This window comes from Bactrocera dorsalis, chromosome 1 (assembly GCF_023373825.1).
Source record: "Bactrocera dorsalis isolate Fly_Bdor chromosome 1, ASM2337382v1, whole genome shotgun sequence".
Classification (NCBI taxonomy): Eukaryota; Metazoa; Arthropoda; class Insecta; order Diptera; family Tephritidae; genus Bactrocera; species Bactrocera dorsalis.
The window spans coordinates 83,590,949-83,614,646 of record NC_064303.1 but is presented as its reverse complement, the minus strand read 5'-3'; the positions used below and the strand labels follow the sequence as shown (position 1 = coordinate 83,614,646).

At 36.3% G+C, this 23,698-nt stretch overlaps 4 protein-coding genes across 4 annotated transcripts; 3 read left to right on the top strand and 1 right to left on the bottom strand.

Annotated features, from left to right (window-relative positions):
• Window positions 1-449: 449 nt before the first annotated feature.
• On the top strand, window positions 450-1,719 carry LOC105222058 (cytosolic Fe-S cluster assembly factor NUBP1 homolog). The gene has a single exon (XM_011199240.4). It carries the CDS (start codon window positions 721-723, stop codon window positions 1,663-1,665), a length of 945 nt encoding a protein of 314 aa, XP_011197542.2. The 5' UTR covers window positions 450-720; the 3' UTR covers window positions 1,666-1,719.
• A 5,616-nt stretch (window positions 1,720-7,335) lies between these two features.
• LOC105222060 (pre-mRNA-splicing factor CWC22 homolog) lies at window positions 7,336-11,253 on the top strand. The gene is made up of 3 exons (XM_011199242.4): window positions 7,336-7,958; window positions 8,019-9,270; window positions 9,380-11,253. Exons 1-3 carry the CDS (start codon window positions 7,425-7,427, stop codon window positions 11,056-11,058), a joined length of 3,465 nt encoding a protein of 1,154 aa, XP_011197544.2. The 5' UTR covers window positions 7,336-7,424; the 3' UTR covers window positions 11,059-11,253.
• An 80-nt stretch (window positions 11,254-11,333) lies between these two features.
• Window positions 11,334-14,726, bottom strand: LOC105222059 (EF-hand domain-containing family member B). Its single transcript, XM_011199241.3, has 3 exons — window positions 13,148-14,726; window positions 12,909-13,082; window positions 11,334-12,163 (listed from the first exon to the last, which is right to left on the bottom strand). The coding sequence occupies exons 1-3, from the start codon at window positions 13,660-13,662 to the stop codon at window positions 11,386-11,388; spliced, it is 1,467 nt and encodes a 488-aa protein (XP_011197543.2). The 5' UTR covers window positions 13,663-14,726; the 3' UTR covers window positions 11,334-11,385.
• Window positions 14,727-15,670: 944 nt separating this feature from the next.
• On the top strand, window positions 15,671-23,686 carry LOC125780093 (uncharacterized). Its single transcript, XM_049461644.1, has 3 exons — window positions 15,671-16,050; window positions 17,474-17,545; window positions 23,176-23,686. The coding sequence occupies exons 1-3, from the start codon at window positions 15,799-15,801 to the stop codon at window positions 23,644-23,646; spliced, it is 795 nt and encodes a 264-aa protein (XP_049317601.1). The 5' UTR covers window positions 15,671-15,798; the 3' UTR covers window positions 23,647-23,686.
• The last annotated feature ends 12 nt before the right edge of the window (window positions 23,687-23,698 follow it).

Here is a 23,698-nt window from a genome sequence, read left to right as displayed (position 1 = left end):
ATAAAAGATTGTTACCAAAACATCGTCACTCGAGCGGTTCTGGCAACTACGAATTTTGCTGTATGGTCGGTTCCAGCAGTCTATCGTCGATTAAATTTTGTTCTGGCATTCGTATGCGCCACAATACGTCCTCTGAAGTAACCGTTTGAAAGTAATGGCCCATTTCTAAAGCAATTTCTATTGCTATTCGCAACTCAGAAATATTGCTATATAAATATTTTATTATTGGCATGTTCGAGTAGTGCTTGATTATTCGATTAGTGTTTGCATTATCACACTTTATTTTTATAAACCAATTATTTTTAAGTTATAATTTGAAGCAAACAAAACAAAAATAGTAAAAGTAAAAACTTTTCGTAATCTTTACCTTCTATCATGTTGTGTCCATTTGCAATATTGACTGTGGGATGATTTAGAAGTTAACACCTATTGCCTGTAGAGACACTAAGTTACCCTGGTTTTGTGTTATAATGATTTAACAAATAATGATAAATAATCTTTAAAAAGATTTACACACAAGTTGTAAGGTCCACTCTATGTAGTTCTAGATCTATCTTAGTCACATTGACTATATTTTTTGTAAGGTCTAAAATTGACAAAGGACAGCCGTATTAGTTGGTTCATTATACAACTTGGTTGATAAATAAAAACAGCGCACGGAAGTTTTTCAGCTAACTAGCAGCACCTTTATATTTGAAATTTAATCTGTCTGGAGGGACGATGGAAGCTGAACCGGAGAACTGTCCGGGAGTTGGTACAGAGAATGCAGGCAAATCTAGTGCTTGCGCTGGTTGCCCCAATCAAGCATTATGCAGTGATCCAAATACCAAATTGGAAGATCCTGGGAAAGCGCTTGTAGCTGAGTCAATGCGTGAAGTCAAACAAAAACTACTCATCCTTTCCGGAAAAGGTGGTGTTGGCAAAAGTACTGTCACCACATTATTATCACGTTATCTATCCCGCAAATATCCCGAACATAATTTTGGAGTTTTAGACGTTGATATATGTGGCCCATCGCAACCACGTTTGCTTGGTGTTGAGGGAGAAAATGTACACCAGTCGGGTTCTGGATGGTCACCAGTTGGTGTGGATGACAATTTATGCCTCATGTCAATTGGCTTTCTGCTCGGTTCACAAGACGATGCCATCATTTGGCGCGGTCCTAAAAAAAATGGCATGATTCGGCAATTTTTGAGTGAAGTAGACTGGGGAAAATTGGATTTGCTACTATTGGATACACCTCCTGGAACTTCAGATGAACATTTAAGTATTGTGTTATATTTACGAAATAATGAGGCTCCTGATTCTTTAAAAGCTTTAATAGTAACAACACCACAAGAAGCTTCTTTATTGGATGTGCGAAAAGAAATAAATTTTTGCAAGAAACAGAATTTGCCTATATTGGGTGTGGTAGAAAATATGTCTGCATTCCGTTGTAGTTGTGGAGAAACGTCTGAAATATTTCCAGCAAAAACGGGGGGCGCGGCAGCGATGTGTGCGGAAATGAATGTACCGTATTTAGGTGCCCTGCCATTAGATCCGGAAGTGACTAAAGCTTGTGATTTGGGTGAAGACTTAACTAACATAAAAAATTCAACTACAGATGCTCTAGTCAGTATCTGCCAAAAAATTATTGGGACTTTAGAAATTGAAGAAGTCTATTAAAGTTTATATAAAATAAAGTTCATAGAACGAGTAGAAAATAAAAATACATATATGCTTGTGAAAATTTTAACAATGTTAGTTTTACACTTAAAAAATTCTACTCATTTAATTTTTTTATGCCAGAACAAGGGCCCAAATATTGAGAGTCCCGTTTCCCGTTATTTTTTATGCTATGTATTTGCTTTTTGCTGTGATTTAAAATAGCAGTGCAAACTTAATTATATTGTTTCAAATAATTTGATTTAAATGTGAAAATTTTAATTAATGTTATTCATTAGTGAATAGATCGGCTTTTAAATTTTAAAATATATTTCTTTAGTAAAAAGGGGACGAGCCAAACAAACATTGAAGAACTAAATATCATTACAAAAATGTTGACGGAAGGAAAATCTTACAAGTTTATCGAAGATTTGTTCGGATGTTCTGCCAAAATGATGGCAAATGCAAAAAAAATTTAAACGAAATCCCGAAACAAGGGGACGAAAAGAAGATCTTTCGCGGACACGGTTGAGGAAAGTTGTGGCTTTGGCTCGAGAAAAGTCATATTATACTACAAAAAAATTAAATATGAGTTAAACTTTAGTGTCACTGCTTCAACATCAAGAAAAAATTTGATAGCAGCTAAACTCTATGGCAGGAGCCCAAGAAAGGTGTCGTTCTTTAAACCCCGACATTTGCAGGCCAGAGTTCAATTTGCTGAAGAGCACCTGCATTGGTCAGCCAAACAATGGCGCAATATATTGTGGGCCGATAAAACAAAAATTGTTTTATTTGGTTCCCAAGGACGCCGATAGCATGTACGAAGGCCAGTAAATGCTTCATTTGATTATAAATAAATATGTTTCACGGACGGTTAAACATGGAGGTGCTAAAATCAATTTATGGGGGTGCTTCTTTTACTATGGTACAGGTCCGTTATTTTGAATTAAAAAAACATGGATGTCAAATTGTACGTTGAAATAATGGAATCGACTATGCTACCACACGCTGAATGGAAAATGCCGTTGAAATGGGTTTATCAACAAGATAACGCCTGCAAAAAATAGCACCAGGTTGGCAAAAAATTGGTTTGCTCTAAATGGAGTTGAGTTTATGGGTTGGCCGGCTCAGTCATCGGACCTAATTTCAATTGAGAATCTTTGAGCAGAGGTCAAAGATGCTGTAGGGAAAGAGAATCCGCCAAATACGAAGCAATTGTGGAGTGGTGTCAAGAAGGCGTAGGATTCCATTTCTCTCGAGAAATGCAAGCGTTTGGTGGACTCCACGCCTACGAGATGCGCAGCTTTGTTATCCAACATTCGTCATTCAACGAAATACTAATTGTTTAAACTTTATTTTGTATTATTAAAATTAATTAATTGATTTTTTATGTAAAATCCTCAATACTGCTATTATTTATCACAGCTGAAATTTTCATTTACACATTTGTTTATTTATTTAAAAAAGAACTTTATCTTATTCTTTAAAGAAATCAAATTTCTTTTAAGCTTGAATATGGGCGAATTAAATACAATAATAATAACCCATAATAAAAATCAATTACACGATTTGATTCATTTGAATTCCTGGTTATTCCACTGTTATTATTTCGAACACAGTTGTAGGCGTTCGAGTCTACAAATGTATTGAAATTTTTGGAAAGATTACCGTACAACAGCACAGTTTTTTCAAGATGGAAATAGGAGAAATATATTAGAACTAATATGTTTTATACAAATCGCTGATCATCAGCTAGAAGAAGTCACAGTAATAAAAGATCTTGGTGTCATGATTGACAATGCACTAAATTTCGACAGGCACATTGACAAAACTACATCACAAGCATACAGGACACTTGGGTTCATATTCAGATGTGGGGATGACTTCTGGAATGCTGATACGTTCGTAAGGCTGTACTCAACCTTGGTGCGTCCGATTGTAGAGAGTGCAGAAGAAACTCTGTAAATATGTCGCGTACTTCCTGGGACGTAAAGGATGGGTCAGAGGCTCGGAGGAGGCTCGTGGTCAATTTGGGATTTGTGATATGATGAGTCGGAGACAAGTATCAGATCTCATGTTTGCTTTTAAGTCACTAAATGGATTAATCGACTCTCCGGAAATTTTGGAACAATTCGGCATTGTAAGCCATATGCCTGGGTTGAGGTCGTTAAAAACAGTCAACTCTTCGGAGAACTACGTGCGGGGTGGACCGAGGAGCAGGGTGGTAGACTTAGTTAACAGAAATTATGAAAATATTAATATGTTTGGTTGTACGTATGCGAGGTACGGCTCAACGGTTAAGGAATTAATTAATAATGTATCGATAATGTATCATTAATGTGTGATTTGCCTAGTCATGGATATGCCTTCTTTTTTATTTTTATTTTTGTTATACTTCTCTGTACATAGCCGATTGGCGTGAATAAATAAATAAATTTTGTAATATATTAACTGCAAAATAGTATTCACTCAAATAAAGGGGAACATACTATTGATAGATAGAAATAGAAATAGAATAAAATTTCAGGTTCTGCACCGCGACCTAGGGTCTATTGTGCCCTCCCCTATATCCCATGACCTCCCAGAGCTCCAGCAGCCTGAACAGTTCCAGTAGTTTGCCGGGCGCCAGTGAGGTGATGTGATCCCTACTGATATATACGGAATCCAGGGCCTTGAGCCTTTTCCCACAGATTGCTGTGCAATCCAGGATTAGGTGTGCTGGTGTTTCCACCTCCAAGTCGCAGAACCGGCAGGTAGCACAGGAGACCATGCCCATGTTGGACAGGTACTTCCTGAGCTTGCAGTGCCCTGTGTAGACTGTGACGAGGAGACGGAATTTCTCACGGGGGAGGTTCATTAATTCTTTGAACCTGGAGAGGTTATATCCTCCTAGAAGCAGCTTGGCGTGATGCATACTTGCTGCCTGCCGCCAGTACCGCTCCCTCTCCTCTCTCTCCTCAGTGCGAAGCAGCTTCTTAAGAGTGTGGGGTCCTACTGCTATATATGGCTCTGGTCCCAACATCTTGGACGCTGCCGCCTTGCGCGCCAGTTCGTCGGCCTTTTCATTTCCTTCTACTCCCTTGTGCCCTGGTACCCAAATTAGGTGTACCCGGTTGCGCAGGGACAGGCGGTTTAGCCTTTCTATACATTCCTCGACTAAAAGCGATTTGGTCTCGAACGACAGGATCGCTTTTAGTGCCGCTTGACTATCACTGAGGATAGCTATACGCTGGTTGCGATAGTTGCGGCTGAGGTTAACTTCGATGGCAAAAACTTCAGCCTGGAAGATGTTTGGGAAGCAGCCTATAGGGATGGACAGCTTAGTATGCGGACCCGCTATACCTGCCCCAATGCCTTCCGGTGGTTTTGAGCCATCAGTGTACCACTGAATGGTACTGTCCTCCAGCAGCCTTTCCAGAGTGGAATCATTCCACTCCGTTTTGCTGCCTAGAGTTACTTTGAAGTTCTTCTTGAGGTTTATTTTCTTCGATGTGCCGTCTCTTGGGAGGAGGGCCAGCGGTGTGTTTTCTGCTAGAGCATCCATCTGTTTAGAGGACACTATTTTCCCTCTTCCACAGCCTTCGGCTGACATTAGCATGGTGTGCTTTGCTGCTAGCTTGATCACCTGATGCAGCGGTGTGAGCTATAGTATGACTTCCAGTGCCACCGTGGGGCATGTGCGCATTACCCCAGAAGCACAGACACATGCAAGTCTCTGCAGCTTTGTTAGTCTCTGAATCACAGAAGACTGTGCTACTTTGTCGGCCCAGGCAACCGCTCCATAGGTGACGATGGGTCTTACTATCATGGTGTACAGCCATCGGATGATATTAGGCTTGCATCCCCATGATCTACCGGCCAGGCGTCTGCATATCATGAGCGCTCTAGTTGCTTTGGACAACGTTAAGTCCAAATGCTTGCTCCATTTCAATGTTGAGTCTAGGGTGAGGCCAAGGAATTTGACCTCCTTTGACATCTCCACCTCCGTGCCCTCAATTGTTAGGGACCTCAGGCCCGGAAGAGATCTCCGCCTAGTGAATGGGATCACGGTGGTTTTGATAGATAGAAATAAATGAAGTCTTGCACCGCGACTAATAAATTCTGGTATACTCGCGGATGATATGGGGTGACGTGATCCATATTCGGATACATAGAAACGAAGGGATTTATTCTGCATCAAATACAGAAAGTAAATGTTAAAATTGTGAGCTTGGATTGTGAACATGATATGTTGTCGACATTCCACTAATAGAAAATGTACAACAAAGAAAATTAAAGGAAGCGCGAAATATTTGATGAAATGTTTTGTGATGTGATGCTTTGTACTACTAATTTTCAATTCTAAAAGATAGAAAAATAAATGTTTATTTATTGAGAACTAACAATTTTAAATCACTTTGTTAGGTATTGAAAAATCAAAAGTCAGTTGTTTTAATAAATCATAAAACCATAAAAAATATTAAAATAGCTTCTCCATATATTAAGTGGCAATGGTAAATCTATAATGGTTGTTAATCGTGATAAATGTTGGGTATCGTAATTTAAATACCCAAAAACAAGATTTTGTCTGATATGGCTACAAAGCAAAATGTTGTTGTTGTAACGATTATCAATACCCGCTTGAGTGGTAAGTCTGATATGGGTGGGGGACTTAGGTCAAACTACTCCATTTACTCGAATGAAGACTGTGATGATGTTAAATACTTTCCAGTGTTTTGTTATGTCCTTAGTCGGCTAGGCGTATTTTTTCTATGTCGTTGACAAAATAATGGAATGATCTCTTGATCTTGATCCTAGGAGGCGACTTGGGTCCAAGCAGATGAGAAGGGGTAGTTTTTTATCTTAAAACATGCAACCCTCACTATGTAGGTGTTCAAGGAGATATAAGGATGCATCCAGTTATCGTACAGAGTACAGTGTTATGGCAAATCGTATACTTCTTCGTCTCCGTTTCCCTACATCCTGGCTCTCATATTGATACTGCCTTCTACGTTGACAACATAGTTCTCTCGAAAGGTGATGAGCAGCAAGCTTCCCTTGCTTCAGACAAACCGAAGGGTGCAAACACCGCATCTGTTGTAAAACGGTGTAACACGAGTCAGACAAGGCGGCGCCAGCGACACTATCAACGCAGGTAGGACAAACCGCGAAGGGCAAGAGCGAAAATAACAGCAGCCACCGAGTTCCGAAACTAAAGGATTCTAAAGGTTTTCTCCTATGAGCGAAAAGTGAGGAAGGAGTCGTGCCTATGCATAGCATGACGGTGTTTCTCACCAGGAACGGCAGCAAACCATTCGAGTTACGTTCTCGGGCTTTCGCCAATTTTGTTTTTGAATTATGTATGTATTTCAAAGATTATATGTGTATATTTCTGTCATAAAAAATGTTTTCAAATGTTTAGTGATGACATGCCAAGAAAGTGGTATTGAGGTACTATCAAGTAAAATAAATGTTATCTGTCAAATATTGAAATACTAATATTATATAGTTGTGCAGCTGCCTCAAAAACTGTGTCCTTAAGAACATGTGTATTTTAATATTTGACGGATGTCGCTTGCAGTCAGTCGCGCTCTATGCGTTCCGGGCGTGACTTCCATTATAATGTTTACCTGGTCACCTATAATTAAAAATTTTAATCGATAAATTTTTCTAAGCCATATCGGCGTTCTGTTTAAATCGATATATTTTGATCATCTAGAGTTGTTTTGCACTGGAAATTGTAAAATTCAAAGCAATTTAAAGGCGTGCATTTAGAGTGAAATATTTTCATTTTGTAAAAGATGGCAGACAGTGATACCGATAGCAGCTCATCTAGCAGTGAGAGTGGAAGTGTAACTTCAAGTTCGTCAAGTTCATCGTCTTCTGCTGATTCGGCTCCAAGTCCAAAAGAATCATCTGCTAAAAAAGATGTTACTACTACAGAGAATGGAAAGGATTATAAATCTTCATCAGTTCCCTCGTTAGAAGAAAAAAAATCTTTAACACAAAGCGAAGATTACTTGCCTGAAAAAGTTAATGTAAAGAGCTGCAAAAATCGAGAAGAAAATGATGAAGTAAGGTTAACTAACACAGTAAGTCCTGACAGAAATAAAGAGTTAAGCGATTCCACCGGTGCGGCTGAATGTGATTCAAATGAAAATAAAGCCTCAGGAGAACTTGAAGAAGGTGAAATAACTAATAATGAAGCACTTACCCAAGTAGTTGATGATAAGGAGAGAGAATCAGAAGGATTTAATGGGCCGAATGAAAATATCGAACCAACCCCTACTAATGATAAATCTGTGGAAAACAATTTCGACTTGAGCGAAAACAAGGTTTGATTTTTTTTATACTTTGTATGTTATTAAAGTAATAATTAAAATTATTTGTTGCAGGACCAACCTTCCGAAAAAAAATCGGAATCAACTTCCGCTAAAAAATCTGACGAGAATAATAAAATACAGGAAACTAAAGAAACCCGTATTGCAAACAAATCGCGTCGACGCTCTAGATCTCGTTCTCGAGAGCCAATAAAACCATCTCGACGCAATCGTTCCCGTAACCGCTCTATTTCCAGACAACGTTCACGATCTCGTTCCCGTAAACGTTCCCGGCGGTCAGTATCCCTAGAAAGACGACAAGAGGAACGTAAACGACGTCATGCCGAACGTGAGCGCGGCGAAAATGAAGATCGGAATAAAAAAAGAAGGGAGAGAGGAAAAAGTCTTAGTGCTGAAAGTTCGCCCAAACGTAATAAATTGTCTCCAACGCGTAAAGAAAAAGACGATAATAAAAATGATGATAATGACAATGCTACGGTTACTGATCCAAATGCAAAGATTACTGATCGCCAGCGACGAACTGTGGATCTGTTAACATCACGTACTGGCGGTGCTTACATTCCACCAGCTAAGTTACGTATGATGCAAGCCGAAATAACCGATAAAGCTTCAGCTGCATATCAGCGTATAGCATGGGAAGCACTAAAAAAATCAATACATGGTTATATCAACAAAGTGAATGTAGACAACATAGCGATTATAACGCGTGAGCTCCTAAAGGAGAATATTGTACGAGGTCGTGGTCTACTTTGTCGTTCTATAATACAAGCCCAAGCAGCATCACCAACATTCACACACGTCTATGCAGCTTTGGTCTCTATAATAAATTCCAAATTCCCTAATATTGGTGAATTGTTACTTAAGCGCTTGGTGATACAATTCAAACGCGCATTTCGTCGAAATGATAAAGCGGTTTGTTTATCTTCGTCCCGTTTCGTTGCCCATTTGGTAAATCAACGTGTGGCACATGAAATTCTCGCATTGGAGATACTAACTTTGTTAGTAGAAACACCTACAGACGACTCAGTGGAGGTGGCTATTGCCTTTCTTAAGGAATGTGGCATGAAGTTGACAGAGGTGTCATCAAAAGGAATAGGTGCCATTTTTGAAATGCTTAAAAATATACTGCATGAGGGTAAATTGGATAAACGCGTACAGTATATGATTGAAGTGGTATTTCAAGTACGAAAAGACGGTTTTAAAGATCATCAGTCAATTATTGAGTCCCTAGAGCTGGTGGAAGAAGATGATCAATTTACACATCTGCTAATGTTGGATGAGGCCACAAATCCTGAAGATGTTTTAAGTGAGTAACATTGAAAATTAAATATCCATAGTAAATTTTTCATGTGTATTAAAATAGTTTTATCATTTAAAATTTTTCGTAAGAATAAGAACTTTATTTTCCCTTTTAGATGCTTTCAAATTCGATGATCAGTATGAAAATAATGAAGAAAAATATAAAGGTCTTTGTAAAGAGATATTGGGAAGTGATGCTAGTGGTAGTGGGAGTGGTTCGGGCTCCAGCAGCGATTCTGAAAGTGGCTCTGGTGATTCGGATTCAGAAAATGAAGGAGAAGACGGTGGCCAGAAAACGGCTGGGGACATCATCGACAACACCGAAACTAATCTAATTGCTTTACGGCGTACAATTTATCTAACAATAAACTCGAGTTTGGATTATGAGGAATGCGCTCATAAGTTGATGAAGATGCAGTTGAAACCAGGTCAAGAGATCGAGCTCTGCCACATGTTCCTTGATTGTTGTGCAGAACAGCGCACGTATGAAAAATTTTACGGATTACTAGCGCAACGATTTTGTGCTATTAACAAAATCTATATTGAACCATTTGAAGAGATATTCAAAGATACATACCAAACAACTCATCGTTTAGATACGAATCGCTTAAGGAATGTAAGTAAATTTTTTGCACATTTACTATTCACTGATGCCATCGGTTGGGATGTGTTGGAGTGTATTAAACTAAATGAAGATGACACGACCTCCTCAAGCCGGATTTTTATAAAAATTCTGTTCCAAGAGTTAGCCGAATATATGGGACTGGGGAAATTAAATACTAAACTGAAAGATGAAGTTTTAACGGAAAGTTTGGCTGGTCTATTCCCTAAGGATAATCCCAGGAATACGCGCTTCGCTATCAATTTTTTCACATCGATTGGCTTGGGAGGTTTAACTGATGAATTAAGACAATTTTTGAAAAACGCTCCGAAATCAGTGCCAGCTATCAATGTTGAAATATTGGCTGTTAAGCCAGAAGAAAGCAGCTCTTCAAGTTCGTCATCATCTTCTTCAAGCTCATCAAGTTCATCAGACAGTAGTTCCACGACTAGTGATACGTCAGACTCTAGTGATTCAGAAGATGAAAAGGGCAAGAAGAAAAGGCGCGGCAAAGCAAAAACTGATAAAAAGAAAGGTAGCAACAAGGTTTCGAAGAGGGAGAAGGTAAAGCGGAAGGCTCATTCAAGACAAAATAAAACCAAGAAAATTAGCGAACACAATAGTAGCAGTGATTCTGACAATTCATCAGACTCCAACAGCAGTACAAGCGATGATGAAAGCAGTAGCGGAAGTAGCAGCAGCAGCAGTGACGATAATAGGCGTAATCGTGATCGTAAAAAGTCCAAAGATTCTTCGACCAAGTCAAAGAAAAAGTCGAGTAGAGCAAATGATGATAAACTGGATAAAATTCAACGAAATCGTCATATTAACGTTGATGAAGATAATAGAAAAGCAAGTAAAGTAAAAAGAGATAAACGGGACAAATCGGAACGAAATGAGCGTAATGACGAGGAGAAGAGTAGGAACGATAATAGATATTCTGACCGGCATATGGAGCACAGACGGCAAAGAGATAAGTCACCTGATAGAAAGCGGGAAGAAATACGTGAGCGAAAGGAACGTGCTAAAGAGTATGTTCGCCACTCTGATGAAGAACGACGAAAGGATCGTGAGAACAGACGCCAACGCAGTCGTAGCCGTAGTCGCAGTCGAGATCGCAATCGTAAAGACCGTAACTACTATGACAAACGTAGTGTGCGATCAACGCGCAATGGTTCGAAAGAACGTGGATAATCGTTACAGTTAGTTTGACAATGGACTTAAATAGGCTTTAGAGCTATTGTGAATTTTTTATGTTAAATAACTGATACTGTACATGTTAAAATATTTTGAAAAAAGTATTTTCTCTAAACTTTATCAGGATAAGAGCTATAATGTTTACTTACACACAAATTTTTACATACATAAATGTTTGTATTTTAAATCATACACATACGAAATTTTAATTAATCAAAAGTCGTTTAAGGATCAAAGGTATCTATGAGCATTGTCGTTCAATAGCTTTCAAATTAATTTTAAATACTTTGTATTACTCTGATTTGCACCTCCCAATTTACAATGTTAATCTTTATGACTATTCATAGCTAGTCGCAGTTCATCTACTGATATCAGTTCGTTTGAACGTTTTAGTTTATTTTGCGCGGTTTCCCACATAATATCGAATTTTTCTGCAACCAATAAACGTTTAAAAATACGTCGGAGTTCCTCTTTGGGGCGTAATTTAGCGAAATCACTTGGGGCAAGCCCGAAATGCATTGGAATATCAGGAGATATAACATCCTTGACAGTTGTCGGCTCTTCTGCATTCTCTGGATCGAAGGGCTTCGATGGTATGGCTTCAACGGGTGGTTTGTTTCGATCTTGACAGAGTAATCGGTAGGTGGTATCTTTGTTATAAATATTCGGCGGCATTTTCGATATATTACCGGTTTTTGGTATTGGGTATTGTACATGTATGAGCTTCCATAGCTCTTCATATTTGACACCTTCTGTTGGTAGACCCTCGTTTTCAATCAATTTGAAATGACGTAGCGCTGTAGTTATCTTTTCCGAATTACAATAAACACCCTCTCGCCTTAATATCTCAAATAATTCCTTCATGGTTAACAGTCCTGTTTTTTTAATGTCACGATTCTCCAAAGCCAATTTTAAATCTTGCATATGAAAGTTGTGGCGTTCGAATAGCTTCTGTCGCACTTTATTTAAATGTCCCAGAGCAGTTATAAGCGGACTCGTTCCTTCACACTGATCTTGTATTTCCATAAGTGCTTTCACATTACATTCATCTGCGCCAGAGGGTGCACCGAAAGACATTTCGGGTGTTATATAACGATTTTCTCTAATAATAAAAGAAAAATAAGAAGAAGCATTAGTATCGGCAGTTATAATACCCTTCACAGGCGAATTTTTTACAGCGATCAGTTTGTGTGGAAGCTAAATACTATACGGATGTGATCTGAACAATTTGTTCGGAGATTGTACTATGGTCGCGGATAATAAAGATATCTTGTCAAATAAAAAAGTTTTCCATACAAGGACTTGGGTTGGATTGGTTAGATTGTATTCTTGTCAAATCTAAAAAATGGATTCCGAGATTAGCGATGCCTTGGATAATGTTATATTTCGTTATAATATATCGCCAAAAAAAAGTTTGCCATACAAAGACTTGATTTTGATCGGTGAGTTCAATAGAAGACATGTGGTACGATATCGGTAGGTCCGCCAAATGAGCAGCCACTTGGTGAGAAAAAGTTGTATTTTAGATACTGAATCTAAAATATTTATATATAGTAAATATGTATGTACTTTATATGGTTTCCTTTTAGGTGTTACTACATTAAGCTATAACTGGCTCAACAGTTCTTAACCTTTTATGCTGTAGTAGGTACTTATGTATGTATGTAGGTAATAGCTCTTCGGGCCGAGATACGAAAAAGTTTTTGAAAGTACTCTCATTTAAAAACTAAAAGTATATAGTATAGTATTATTAAGTGAATAGTTTATAAACATACTTAATATTCCAGTCTAGAGCTCAAAATTTCGGCCAAGGGTGTAATTACAATTTAAAATATTATTTCCTTTACCTATAAATACTGCGTCCCAAACGGCCCAAAGTCCTTTCAAGAAATTGCTTTTGCGCCTTACTGATAACGATAAGATTATCACATTGTTGAATTGCTCTCTTAACATATTTTCCATTGAAGTCCACATCGTAAACTATACCGAAGTGGTTATTCTTGTCGAACGGTTTTTTGTAACTAAGAATTTAAATTTTATTTTTGAGTTTCAAATACTTGAATGAATATAATATAATGCTTCTTACTGGCGACTTAATTGTTCTGAAGGTAAGTAATGACCATGGCTGATAATATACTTTTCATGCCAGCGAACATATTCGCGGTTCACTTCATCTGGAGACTTTCGTGGTAATATGAGATCATATAATGATTCGGATCGTATTGTAGAGTCCCCAAAGGTGGTATTATCGTTGGTAATATTTTGTGGTTTCGAGTCCAATGGAAAGACTTTACCGAGTTCAGGTTTCTTGAAATACATATTTTCGGCAAATTTTTCGCGGAATACAACAAATCTACTCTTTTTCAATTCAGGACTAAGTAATTCCTTTATGTTTTCCTCTGGTATATATCGCTGGAAGGGCAAAACATCGTTGTTTACATTTTTGTTATTGAGGCGGCATTTGGTGAGCAATATATTTTCCGCTGCCTCTTCCGTGGAGAAAATTTTCAGCGCGTCTTCCGTCTTCTCTTTCGAGACAAAACATTTCCCTGCTGCCCGCAAACTCGGATTGCGATCTACGTATTTACCGCAATTGCTCATTTCAATATATGTATGTACGTATATAAAATAAAGAGCGCAATTTGGCGATTACTACTATCTTTAATGAAAATTATAATAGGATTTATCTATTGTCAAGAAGAAATTGTAATGTTTTTATTTTGTACCAAATAAGGTAGTCAATGAGGTAAAAAGAAGCAAACGTGATTGTTGAGTACAATATAAAAGTAAAATCAGGCATTTAAAATTATTTGTAAATACTTGTAATTGTTGGAGTTAAGCGAAGACGAAGAAAGTGAAAAACAGTTAAAAATTGAGGATTTCTTTCTTCTAAAAATCACAATTTTGTGGGCTTGGTAATGGTCGAATTGTACCCATTCATAATATAGTAATAGAATATACGCAATATGTGGAAAGTCGGAAAAGTATTCCCCAAACTTAAATCTAAGAAATCTGCTAACCTAGGGAAGTCTTATCATCCCATAACTCTCTTTGCCCCTGTAGTAAAGACACTTGAGGGCTTGTTACTCCCGATCTTCACCCACCTGAGTCTCGTAAACCGTTAACATGATTTCCGTAAAGGGTACAGTACCACAACAGAACTTCTACTTTACGTTCAGACGACAGTCGGGTCTAAGTAACTAGAATGGACTCGGTACAATTCCTCGAAATTCGTTAAGGAATGTTTTCTACCGTTAAAACAGCAAAAGCAAGCTTTAACTTCAAGCCTAAATTAAAAACCACCCTTTGAGAGGACGATCATAGTCGCGTTGGACTTCCCAAAAGCTAAAGAGGATAAAATTCTCTGTTAGGGCGTTATATTCACTTGTAAGTTCGAGTTTGTGTTTTTTCTAATTTTTTCTGGAGAGGTTTAAATTATATGAAAAATATAACGTATTTTAAGAATTCAAATTTTATTAATAAAAATATTGGGTTCTGTCGTTTCTGTAGAATATCTCCTGATAGTCCTCCACAAAAAGGTTTTTGGCGGTGAGAAAGATATCTCTGATCTAAATTATCTGAAATAAAAAACCAAAAGGATTACTTTTAGGATAGATAAATACAGGTAATGATCGAAGAATAGTCAACAATTTGATTTTAGACAAAATGGCGGCTTCCCAATAAAAAAATCTTTTTTTTTTGCACGAAAATTTACACTTTAAAGTGATTAAAAAAATCGAATTTTTTATCAGAAACTTTATTCCTTCAATCAGTATCTAGTAGTAGAAGATCCTGTGACATTTTCAAGTCAATCGGTCAGGCCATTTTAAAGTTATGGCTACTCCGGGTTACGGTTCCGCCTATTTTAAAACGCTCGGAGACGAGCTCATTATTCCGGATTACTTTGAAATTTACAGACAATATTCTCGAAAATATATACATACAAAATATGAAAAAAAATAAATTTTTTTTCAAAAATATAATAAGAGTAAACAGTGAGTGGTGATTCCCTCTTTTACTGCTTAGGTTCTTTATTTCGAAACTTTAGGTTCTCTTTATAGCTTCTTCTCAACAACTTTTACACTAAACCCACAGCGACCACATTCACGAGCTGGACGAAGGAAATAGACTGGAGCTTAATAACAAAAATGACGACTGACAACAATCCTAAGAATATAGACGAAACTAACTTTAGACACATGAGTTGTCCCGATAATTTAAAGACCCCTGCCAGCTTCTTTGTGGATAATGTAGCAGCCCAAACTACTACTTATCCAGAATCGACACCAACATACGAAATATATGTTATGCGTCCCGCATTACTCTAAACACTTCCTTCATCTAACACACCTTTCCCTATGGTCTGAACCCATCGAAACAGCAGATTTCCTGGGCTCCATTCAGTTGACTTTAATGACAAGCAACTTGAACCTTACCAGCATATTTACTGGTAACTACTGTCTTTCATAAGATAATTAACTTTTTTTCTTTTTAAGTGAAAATGGTGCAAAAAATATAACACAATATCCATGGGATTTAAGATTTAAAAATCGATTTGTCGATATTAGTCGATTTAATAGGTCGTTAATTTTTTATTAGCACAGTTATCGACCCATCACTACATTAGTTTGTTTATACTCCGAAACTTTGTGACATTTTCAGGAATATTTAATAAGACAAATATTAGATTAGTGTAAATATTTCCTATTATATATAGGTGTAACGCATTATTATAATATGCGCCGCAAAAGAAATAGAAAAAGAATGCCAATAAATTTGTTGCGACAGTATCAACGTGAGCAACGTCATTTGAAGCCGGGTGATAAGAAACCGGGTAAGAAAAAACGAATTCCTAAATTGGATGCTGAAAGGAGAGACCATGATCGGTTAGTTCAGGCCACTGAACTTAAGCTCCAACAAATTTTGGAATCTGATGAGGTACTCTCAGATATTCCATGTGATATAACGCCAGAAGAACTTCGTGGTGAGGTAATTATATTTACTTTCAAATAATAGATTTGATTATTGCGAAGGGAGGAGAAGGGTTTATTCGTGTAAAACCAAAGCCATTTTTATACCTTTTTTTTAATGAAAAAGTTAATTTGTTTAAATTGAAAATAACATTTTAGTATGATATTTTGGGACTATTCAGTTAAGTTTTTATCATCTAAAATCGAAAATATAAAAGTATATTGTTATAAAAACCCGATGTTTTCAAAAAATTTAAAACTTTCAAAAGGATCGGTGCAATAAATTAAAAGTTATAAGAAGAACCGTTTTTGAAAACGTGAATAGCGACAAAACGCTGTAAAGCTTTGAAATCTGATGTATATTTTGTTGTATCGACTAAAAATCTAGACACAACATTTTCGAGAGTGTATGCAGTTATGTATTTATATAAGGAAAAATAATTTCGAAAAAAATCCTTCTCCTTCTTAAGTAAAGCATCTTAAGGAGTCAGTAGTAGTAGTAATCTGGCCTGTTTTTTCTACTTTTTTTTCATAGAATAGAAATATTGTGGAGTGTATAAACAATTTTTTTCTGAATTTTTTTTATGACATCTGTAGGAGAAATGGCTGGGTGATTGAGATGCATTTTTTCATGGCGAACACGATTTCTCATGTTTGGATCATCTGAAACACAAAAACCCAATTTAGTCTTAAAAAGTACGTAAGTTGTCTATCGTCCCTACTATATAGAATCATGAAAAAATGTTGATAAATAAAAAAGTAACTAACGGTTTTTTTTTTTAATTTTCCCCATGTTTTTTTACATACATTTTGCATAACATTGTCAATAAATTATAAAAAATGTAGGGATGATAGCCATGCTTTTTGTGAACATTAAAAAAAAATTAAGTAAATCGGTTGAGAATCATGTCCGCCAGTTTAAAAAAATGTGTGTTTAGAGAAAAACGCGTTTAAAGTTTGAGGTACTGAAAAAGCATACAAAAATGGACATAAGCGTTGAAAGATTGGGATACCCCTAATTATTATTTTTGGGCCTTTTTCGAAACCTTCCAATGGTAAAGTGGGTTTCTACATTAATCCTAAAGGTATAAGGGAACAGAAAATGCAAAAAAAAAAACAAAATTTTTAAAGATTACCCTACTGACATAAAATATTACTTCTTAACAATTATACTTGCATACCATTTAGGTATGTCTGTATTCCTATAACTATGCACTTATCTGTTATAAATTATAAATTTTCGATGCTATAAGAAAACTTTCATAGGGATTTTATGTTTTATTACAAACAAAAATGTTATATATTTTTTATTATTATCTTTTTTTAATGTACTAAATTAAGTACGAGTCAGGCGATTTTAATTTTACAAGTAGTAAATGCAATTTATATAGAAAGTTACATTTTGACTCAAAATCATATTGTTTTTCCTCTTATTTTTTCAGATAGCGATAGCGAATGGTTATGCAACTACAATTTATATAGAACGTGATGGCTTATCAACACTGACAATAATTGTAAGTAGAGGCATGTTCAAAAATGGTAATAAAGAAATTGTTGTTGTAGCGGCGGTGTTGGCAGTCCGGATTCGTTCAGATAATATAGACATGATTTTCGTGAGAATAGTAATAGATGGTCCAACTCTTTTCAAGTCCTTCATATAATACTGTTAGAAATGCAAATCGAACAAATTACTAACGAAAATTATATACATAGATTGGCATAATCAAAGAGAAATTTAAATTGAACTCAAATGCATAGCGATGCCACCTGTTGTATTTCTGTATTTTTCAAATTAGGCAGGACCGATTACTTGCCATGGCCCTTACCTAAACTCTGAGGGTACGTTATTCAAGTCTTTCTTTGTGGTTTACCTGAACGTTAATTTTTTGAGGAAATAATTGTAAATTAAATTTGGTTGCAGATAATTAATAGATCCAATTATCTTACACAAAAGTTTGCTTGTCAATATAATCGAAATACATATATATAAATTGATTCCTGGTCTTTAAAGAGTTAAACTGGTACTAAACCTGCCACTTATAGACCTCTTCGCAGAAAAATGCGCAGCAAAATCGGTGGGACGACAAATACTCGGTATCGGCCAAACACCGACAACATGATCCCATTTGGAAAGAAAAAGATTGCTGGCTTATAGGTATTTTACCTACGCACAACACCGTAAACACTTTTACGGATGGCTCGAAAAGAGACGATGGAGTTGGTATGGGAAAAATACTGTCCAGAGTTAGACATAAAGCAGCTTTTTAATTTGCCGGACCACTGCGGTTTATTTTGCTATTGCGAAAGACGCGGAGCTGGCCTCTAAACACCTGCAAGCAATTCCACACACCAAAGCAGTAGCATCGTATCAGAAGTGTCTTGGAAAGTAAAGCTGCAGTGGAAAGTATTGCCAAAAGCAGGTAACCTCACTTCTACTGCGTGTCAGGCCACAAAGGCATCGAGGGCAATGAAATTGTGGACGAGATTGCCAAAAATAATGTACGGCTAACACCCGAAAACGTGATCAACATTGGGAAACCCATGCATTTTCTATACGACGATCTGGACCGAAGCATAGTAAAGAAAATCAAAACGAGCTACTTGGCTGCAAAACTGTAAAAATCATGTGCAAAACGGTAGATCGGAAGTACACAAAATTATTATTGGTCCTCGATAAAAGAGACTGTAGGGAAATGGGACTGACAGATCAAGAAGACTCCAGGAAATGCTTAGAGCAGGCACTAGGGAAACAATGGAGCATATCTTGTACACTTGTCTCGCATTTTCAAGACGACGATGTAAGCATCTGGGGTTCCCACGGCATGATACACTGGAGGAGGTATTGATAGGGAGGCCGTAGAATCTGTTAAAAATCGCGTCAAGCGCAGGCATCCTAAAGGATGAATAGTCCTCATGAACCTAGAAACTGAACTCCATCTAGTATTGCAAAAGACTGGTCTATGCGTGTCTTATTGGAATACCAGATTAACCTAACTTAACGGGAGTTAAACGTTTTCCTGTAATATCAAAATTTCATTTGAGAAATTACTAAATTACTATCAATATTATTATATTTACACCCCGAAGGAAAAGTCTGATGCCATAACAAATATGTATATAAATGATCAGCATTACAAGCTCAGTCGATTTAGCCATTTAACCATGGAAACTGTATTTGTAAAGTGTATAATAACTTCGGGGCAAACGAAGTAAATGTGTTTTCCAAATTCAGTTCTTCATAATCGAATTGAAAACTGAGGGTTAATTTGCAATGTTTTTTATTATAAATAATAACGTTAAAATGAATACGAAACATGAAAAAAATTGAAGAACAACAAACAATTATTAATATAAAACTAGTCTTAAATCACTTAAAGCTAAAATATAGCAGAACTTCTAGGTGGTTGTTGTTGTTTTGATTCCCAGAAGAATTTAAATTTTGCTCTTGGATTATTATACGCAAACTGTTTGAGTAAATAAGCATAATCACTTAGCACGTTACTTTTGAATCTGGGTCATTATGACAGACCTATCGAAGTGAGAAAAAAAGAATTTATTGTAGAAATAATAATTGATTTAGTTAATTCAAACATACATAAATATGTAGTCATAAAATTGAGTAGCGACAAATTATAATTGGGGATAGTATTCCCCAGCAAGTGAAGTGGGACTACTTACACATAAATAAATATATATATGTATCTTCCCGATACTCTTGAAATAAAGCCTTGAATATTTGGAAATGGCGGCATAGTCTAAACGTTCAGGCTTATTAGGAATTCGTTTAGTTTAAGTGATACACACAACACAAAACTATTCTACTCTGGGATGGAGACATTGAAGACATAAATAAAATCAGTGCTTAAATGATTGTTTGAAATTTAAATTTATTTAAATGATTTTTTTATAAATGAAAGTTTGCAGCTTAATTAACCTCAAGTAACATTTAGCATCTTAATTGGCAAACTGAGCATTATTTCTTGATGATTTATGCTGCAAGTTCAAGGTTTTGAGCCATTTGCGTCTATAGTGGTGATACTGCGTCAATTATGCATATGTTATCATATTTGTTGTTATCTTTATATTATAAATGCTTTTAGGCGGCAACGAATGCATTGCTGTCGTTAGTTAATATAATTTATACAAACGGTGGTCACAGTTTCTCTGATGTTTTATTAGTTAGAGCAAGCAAAAGCATTTGGATTTAATTAACATCAATGGGGATTTAAATTATAGCTATATATATACATATCTATACATTTAAATTTAAAACTATTTTTTTTTTTATAAATTCAATCGAAGCTGACATTTTGTAATAAATACTCTTACAATATGTTACACAGAGTAGAGCCAGATGTTCGAAAATCCTGATATTAGTTATATAGGAGCTATGCGAAGTTTTCGCTCAAATTTATCTATTTCACTAATATATCTCACACATTCACCGATATTTTCGGTAATAAGCCAACTATAAGCACTGGGTCCACATATTCGGTACCTAGAGGCTTTAACAGTTTTGGTTGGATTTGGACAATTTTTGGTCATAAGGTGGTTATTAGTGCAAAATTTATTCCGCTATATTAATTATTTCTTGATTTGTGTACTGGAAAGTGAAAGAATCAGATGGAATTTAAAATTGTGTTTTTTTGGGAAATAGGCTCATTTTCGCACTGTGACATAAGAACATGATGAAAATGTCACGTACTAAATTTAGTCGAAATCGGTTGGTCGGGTCCCAAGATATATGATTTCACCAAGAAGTAAGCGGCGCCACGCCCATCATCCAATTTTCACACCCGCTCTCATAAAGCCGTCTCATATTATCACGGAGGTATAATTTAATGTCTCTGCCGTAATTAGTTATTGATTTATTGCGCTTTTAGTAGTTTTGAACAGTACCGCAATATAGGGAGTGCAGGGTTATGTTTCGATTTCATCAATTTTTGTACTGTCAGTAGTTCTTACTCGTATTATATTTGTGCTGAGTAAATTTGATTGTTATAGCTTTAATGGTTTAGGAGGTATGTACATTAAACTTGTTAGAGGGCGGGGCCACGCCTACTTTTGGAAAATCAAATTAAGATTTTATATCTTAATTTAGGGCTTGATTATGGTACTTTATATGTTTTCAGTTAAAGGCGTTTTGTGGGCGTGGCAGTGGTCCGATTACGCCCATCTATGAACTTCTAATTTTTTTGGGTACTAAGGAACCCGCATACCAAGATTCATAAAGATATATTAATTTTTACTCAAGCTTGCCCGGACGGACGGATTTCAACTTTTCTTGTCATCCAGATCATTTATTTATACATAACCCTATATCTAGCTCGCTAAGTTTTCGGTGATACGTACAACCGTTAAGTGAACAACACGAGTATAAATAGACGTTTTCATTGGGTTTTTATCACTGAGAACTCATTTCAGTTAATTAAGTTGATTTTAATGTACATATTTCGGACGCCAAGCAAAATGTAGTAATGAAACTAAGTAAGTCTACGACCTACAAAATAAATTAGTAAGTTACCGAATTTAATTATATTTCATTCACAAATTCATCACATAATGAATATTGGAGTTGTCCCACGTTGATTTGTGAGAGTAAAACTCCCTTCCTTACTTGTTTATAGTATACTAGAGGACCCGTCTACGTTTCACTTTGGCTGATACATAGATAATACTACTACTACCATCTATATAATTTCTATTAGTTGGATTGTAATTATTAGTTAATGCATTTCTGTGAAGCAACTTGTGTTAGTTTACAAAAAAATGGATCATAGAGCATTTCATGTGTTAATAAGTCATTCTTTTTGGAGGAAAATACTGTTGAATTTGGGCTCAGGGAAATCCACCGATGAAAAGATATTTGCTAAGCTTAAAGATGTGAAAGCTCTGTGCAAAGTGGGTGCTCGCAAGTTCATAATCCAACAAAAACAGCGAGTAACTAATTCTGAGAAGTGTTCGAGTGTTCTGTAGTCGTAATAAAACCGACGTTCGGTGTGTGACAATAGAAACACAGCTTCATCATTTCCCACTGAAGTCCAATCGAGAGTCATTCTAGTGGACTGCACGTGATAAACCAGTTCTCAGGCGTGGAAAGATGAAAATGTTGGCTACAGAGGTTATGACATCAGTATTTTGGGATGCACGTGGTATAAAACATACTCAATGACTGATTACTGAGCCAGTTATAATCTATTTCATTGCATATTTGGTTGCACTTCTTTTCTACTTCTTTTCTACTATTTCAAATAGTTGCATATACTCAAATTTCTACAAACATGAATTTTGAAATTATTATTTTTTTAGCCAAATCGGTTCAGCCGTTCTTGAGTTATAAATGGTGTAACTAACAACAATTTTCTTTTATATACAGATATATAGATTAGAGGGTTAAAGATTCTTTTAGTTATGAAAATACTGATAATTCTTATATAGGGTGGGATTCGAAAAAAGTATGGTTCAGGTACAGAGAAAAAGTATGAAAATACTGAAAATGTACTTTTTCAAAATTGTTTGTTTCCTACCAAGTTTCAAGGGCTCACCCATGTTTGAGCGTATACTTATTAATTGTAATTTCAATTGTTGCCATGTAGAAGTTTTAAAACCGGTTAACGGTTATTGCTAGTTACCACAACTATATTATTCCTACAGTGGCGTTTATGAAATACGAAAACATAAGAGCGCTCACCTATTACAACACGTTTTTTATTTGTCTTATATTGCTGATGCCAAATATACCTGTAAATGAATACATATACATACATATATGTAGGTATTTATATATGAATAAAAGCTAAGGTGTCAGCTAGTGTGTCAATTTAAGGTGGCGTGACTTTTAATGTGGCTTATTCTTACACCTTTCTAGACACGGGTGTTTGTCTAAAAACTTCCCAGCTTTTATGATTGCTGATGCTAAATAAAAACTTAAAAGTTTCAACTTCAAACATTATAAACTTACATTTTAGATTACTTACTTAAAAACTATATTTCTCTATTTTATTGCTGATCAAAAGTTCAATCAAGCAATTAAGTTATTTAAAAATTCCGTATATGTACATAGGTATGTGTGTAAAAGTTGTTTGTAAACCTTTCGCGCCTACAGAGGCTTTAATCTAAGTTTTTTGTTTCCCTTTTCCATTAGTTGCCGCAGCCACATCCAACAATAGCTAATTTAAAGAGAGCAATCGAATCAACCGCACGTGTACAGCATAAAAGAGAGTTGCGTGAGCGATACGAAAGCCGACGACGCAGACGACACATGTCCGAAGAAACTGGAAATGTGAGCAATAGCAACGATAACTCCGACCATACTGACAACAGAGTGGTAGCATGTCAGCAACGGCAACAACAGGTTGAAACTAATGCCGCTTGGTTGGCGGCGAACAGAAGCACCGGAGAATTCGTCTACTCCACAACGCGCTGCGGTCATCCACATCGAACAACGGTTTCATGGCGTTTTCTATGGCGCGCCTTCATGTTGATCGATGCTCATACCAAAACGCCGCTTTTCGACCACGACGGACGTAAATTGTTGAGTGAATGCGGCATAGAAAACGGTTCAACATTACGCTTTTGCAAACGTGAAATATACTACAAACGTCGCCGGCAATAATCAGTGCAACCATTCTATCCATAAAGTTACCAAAAAAAGCTTATTCTAGTTT